At 51.1% G+C, this 4,661-nt stretch overlaps 1 protein-coding gene across 1 annotated transcript in view; it reads left to right on the forward strand.

The window, feature by feature from the left end:
• The first annotated feature begins 214 nt into the window (after positions 1–214).
• The window catches only part of PDIA4 (protein disulfide isomerase family A member 4), a 27,851-nt gene continuing 23,404 nt past the window's right edge, over positions 215–4,661 (forward strand). Inside the window, exon 1 of the mRNA XM_017862402.1 lies at positions 215–581. Within this exon, the coding sequence (XP_017717891.1) occupies positions 494–581 (88 nt within the window). The 5' untranslated portion in view covers positions 215–493. The remainder of the gene's footprint in view (positions 582–4,661) is intronic.

Here is a 4,661-nt window from a genome sequence, read left to right on the forward strand (position 1 = left end):
CTCCGCCTCTCCTACCCCGCCCCCGACACCGAAGGCCAATAGCGCCCCGAGGCGTAGCCAGGGCCCGCCCTCCCCGTGCCCGGCCCGCCGCCTTTGTTCTCCCCCGCTCCCTCTCTTGGCCTGTGCGCTCCCAGCAAACCGAGTGGCAACCGCTGATTGGTGGTCGTGGTGCAGCCAATCAGAAGGGGGCACCTCACGTTAGGGCTCGGAGTTTTAAACGCGCAGCCGAGGGGCGCGCGCAGGAGTGAGGAGGGCCTAGGGCCGCGGAGCCAACTCTAGTCGGCCGAGGCGCACGCGGTCCGCGCCGGCGTCACTCTGGGATTGGCCGGCCCACGGGTTCCTCCGCCCCCTGCCAATCGCCGGGGCTGACTTCCCGTGGGTTTTTCCGGCTCTCCCGCGTCGCTAAGGAGCGACGGGCGGTCGGCCAGACCCGGAGTTCTCGGTACGCGCAGCGGCAGCCGACGCGAGGAGGCCGCGCTCCGCCCCCGGTACCATGAGGCCCCGGAAAGCCTACCTGTTCTTGCTGCTCCTTGGGCTGGGGCAGCTGCTGGCCGTGGCGGGTGCCGAAGGCCCGGACGAAGGTGAGCGGCAAGCGCGCCGCGGGTCGGGCCGTGCTTGCGGGGTTGCAGAGATGTGCGGGGGCCCGGGCGCTGCGACCCCGGCGGGCTGGCTTCCGCGCGGTCCGCTCCAGAACTAGCGATGGGCGCCGAGCCCGGGATAAACTTGGCGGAGTTGAAGGGGCGGGGGCGGGGGCGGTGGCAGGATCGATTTGGGGCCCCTGGGAGAGGAAGGTGGCCGGGGTCTCTTGGGCTCCGACTCCATGGAAGCCTCCTGTCACCCGAGGCTTGGAGAGGGCTGCAGAGCGCCTTTTTTGCAGCTGGGTCCTTCGCCCTAATTTGCAGATTTTTTTCAGGTCCAGGCTGACTCCAGGTGAATGCGCCCAGGCAGTGGGAAGGGAGAGGGAGCCCCTGTAGAGAAGGGGCGAGGCGTGAAGAACCAAGTGCCAGTTCTTTGGAACAGCAAGCATTCCTTCTTAAAATGTGTGTGGATTTGGAAATGATTAATCCAAAGATTCTGGTTCAAGGGAGAAAAGGATGGCTTGGTTTGCAACTTTGAGAAACTAGAGATACCATTGCTTCTGCATTTATTCAGCGTTTACTGTGTGCCAGTCCCTGCACTGGGTTCTGGGAGGAAACCAGTGTGGTCCCTGCCCATGAAGCGCGCACTCCAGTAGGAATACTAACAACTTCTTCATGGTTCCTGCATTTTTCTTCGAAATGAGCTAACTGCAAACATAAGAACTCTGAAGATTAGGAAGTACTAGTTAAGAAAAGGTTGTTATTTCTAGAGAATAAGGCATCCAGGTACTGGTCTTAAACTTTCTTCCTCTCTGCCCTTATTTTCAATCACTAGGTTTTTTGTTTGTTTGTTTTTTTTTTTTTTTTTTTTTTTTTTTTTTTTTTTGAGACGGAGTCTCGCTCTGTCACCCAGGCTGGAGTGCAGTGGCCAGATTTCTGCTCACTGCAGGCTCCGTCTCCCGGGTTCACGCCATTCTCCTGCCTCAGCCTCCCAAGTAGCTGGGACTACAGGCGCCCGCCACCACGCCCGGCTAGTTTTTTGTATTTTTTAGTAGAGACGGGGTTTCACCAGGTTAGCCAGGATGGTCTCGATCTCCTGACCTCGTGATCCGCCCGTCTCGGCCTCCCAAAGTGCTGGGATTACAGGCTTGAGCCACCGCGCCCGGCTTCAATCACTAGCTTTTTAACCTAAGTTTGTTCCAATATAAATATACACTCTTTTATAATGTTAGTGTGTAGGGAAATTGTGAACTTTATACTCTTTCAAACAGATTGAGTAACTTTGTGTGGGTCGCTGATTCAAAGAGTCTTTGCCCAAATAGAAAAGGAAGTAAAAACCCACACTCGGCGAGAAAAACACCTGCGGAAAGGAACCAGCTAGCGGGGCTGCTTACAAATTGTGTCTTGAGACCTTTACCCAAATCACCTGAGTGTTTATTTAAATACAGTTTATTTAAATACGGATGCCCAAAATACACTGAAGCAGAATGCAGGGGTGGGCCCCGGAATCTGCGTTTTAAAGTCACTTCTCCCTTGAGACGTAGAATTAACTTCTGGAGGCACAGTGAAGTTTGAGGACCAGTGTGGGTGGAAGGTGCTTTTTGGAACATAGCGGAAAAGCACTATAGCACTGCCTTGGTTTTGATCCAGTGATTCTGTTTTTGGGAGGACTCTTGAGAGGCTTGGGAGAGTGGCTTTAAGGAGGTATTATAGAACCAGCACGTTTGTCCTTTGGATCAGAGGTCTTCAACACAGTAGAGTCCCTGGGAAGCAGTTGCTCCTGGGGTGAGCCTAGGAATCCCAGGGGTCATGATGGCCAAGGGCAGGCCTCCTGGGGCTTCTAGCTCCGGTCTTTTTTTGTTTTGTTTTGTTTTTTTCCCGAGACAAGATAACACACTGTTGCCCAGGCTTGAGTGCACTGTTGCGATCATGGCTTGCTTAAGCCTCAAACTCCTGGGCTCATGGGATCCTCCTGCCTCAGCCTCCCAAGGATCTGGGACTGTAGGTGCTTGCCACCACGCCTGGCTAATTTTTTTTTTCTCGTTCTGTCGCCCAGGCTGGAGTGCAGTGGCGTGATCTTAGCTCACCACAACCTCTGCTTCCCGGGTTCAAGTGATTCTTCTGCTTCCGCCTCCAGAGTAGCTGGGACTACAGGCATGTGCCACCATGCCCAGCCAATTTTTTGCATTTTTTAGTAGAGATGGGATTTCACCGTCTTAGCCAGGATGGTCTCAATCTCCTGATTACAAGAGTGAGCCACCACACCCGGCTGCGTGGTTAATTTTTTTTTTTTTGGTAGAGATGGGGGTCTCACTATGTTGCCCAGGCTGGCCTCAAGCAGTTCTCCACCCTTAAACTCCCAGTGTTTGGGATTACAGGTGTGAGCCACAATGTGGGCTTACTTTGACCCTTTCTCATCCCTGAGGGCATCCCTCGGCCTTTCGTTGTCAAAACCTGTCATAGATTCACTGATAACTTGTCCAACAGATTTATTTCAAGTCTACACTACCTCACCCCTCAAGTGTTTCAAGTCTCGAGGCTTTTTATTTTCTTTTTGCTTCCGTTACATTTTAGATTTAGACAGCACAGTTGTGTCTAGGAACTTAAATGCCCCAACATGGTTACTAAATACACTGTTAAGCTTTGATGGCTTAAGCCTCAGGTTGCACGACTTTCCAGTCTCAGAAGGTGCCTGTGCTCTACGCATCCTTCCTGCTAAAATAGGAAAGGAAAATACTCTGATCCTGTTTGTTGCCTGCTTTTATATGGTATTGGTTTGTTTAGATTTAAAAGTAAGTGGAAAGTCACCTATGTTTCATGCTAAGGAAGCATTAAACTGCTCTCTTCTTTTGATTCCTGAGACATAGTTATTTTTGGAGCCATAAAATGTGGAAAAACTAAATGATTCCACCAAAAACTTTGGGCGTATTGGGAAGAAAATCTAAGGTGACAATATAGCATAGCAGTTAAGTGGTCAGGACCCTCCACTAAGTAGCTTTGTGATCCTTGGACAGGTGACTGAAGTTCCTGCATGTCAGTTCTTCATCTGTAACATGTAATATAACCTGTAATACAATCTCCCTTAAGGGGTGAAGTGGTGTGTTTAAGAAGCCAGCACAGTGCCTGGTACATAAATAAATATCAGCTATAATGGTTACATAGCTGATAACACAGTTCTTGTTTCTGTGTTTAATATAAACTCTTCAGTATTGGCTGGATGGTAGAGTTTATGCAGCTGTTTCAGGCACTTCTCTGGTGGAGATGAGAGTGATCAGCTGAGGATGGAGAGTTGAGGACATCCTGAAAGGAGCTGCGTGCGTCTGGGCAGGGACCCAGTGTTGTCATCAGGTGTGCCCCGTGGGAGTGGACAGGGACTGTGGGAGCCTGCTTAGGTGAGAGTCCCACGTTTCAGGAGAGGCCTTAGCACATGGACTGAGCAATGTGGAGATGAACGTGGGAATTCATTTGTCTCATGCTGGGGAAGGTTGCATCTTTTCAGAAGGTACTGAAAGGCTCTGGACATATATATGTGTGTGTATATATATATATATATTTTTTTTTTTTGAGTCGGAGTCTTGCTCTGTCGCTGGAGTGCAGTGGCGCGATGTCGGCTCACTGCAAGCTCCACCTCCCGGGTTCACGCCATTCTCCTGCCTCAGCCTCCCGAGTAGCTGGGACTACAGGCGCCCGCCACTGCGTCAGGGTAATATTTTTGTATTTTCTTTTTTTTAAGTAGAGACGGGGTTTCACTGTGTTAGCCAGGATGGTCTCAATCTCCTGACGTCGTGATCCGTCCGCCTTGGCCTCCCAAAGTGCTGGGATTATAGGGGGGGGCCCCTGCCCCCGGCTTTTTTTTTTTTTTTTTTTTTTTGAGACGGAGTTTCACTCTTGTTGCCCAGGCCGGAGTGCAGTGGTGTCATCTGAGTAGCTGAGATTACACCTGGCTAATTTTTTTTTTTTTTTTTTAGTAGAGATGGGGTTTCTCCATGTTGGTCAGGCTGATCTCGAACTCCTGACCTCAGGTGATCCGCCTGCCTCGGCCTCCCAAAGCGTTGGGATTACAGGTGTGAGCCACCATGCCTG

This window comes from Rhinopithecus bieti, unplaced genomic scaffold, assembly GCF_001698545.2.
Source record: "Rhinopithecus bieti isolate Rb0 unplaced genomic scaffold, ASM169854v2 scaffold_64120, whole genome shotgun sequence".
In the NCBI taxonomy this organism is placed as follows: Eukaryota; Metazoa; Chordata; class Mammalia; order Primates; family Cercopithecidae; genus Rhinopithecus; species Rhinopithecus bieti.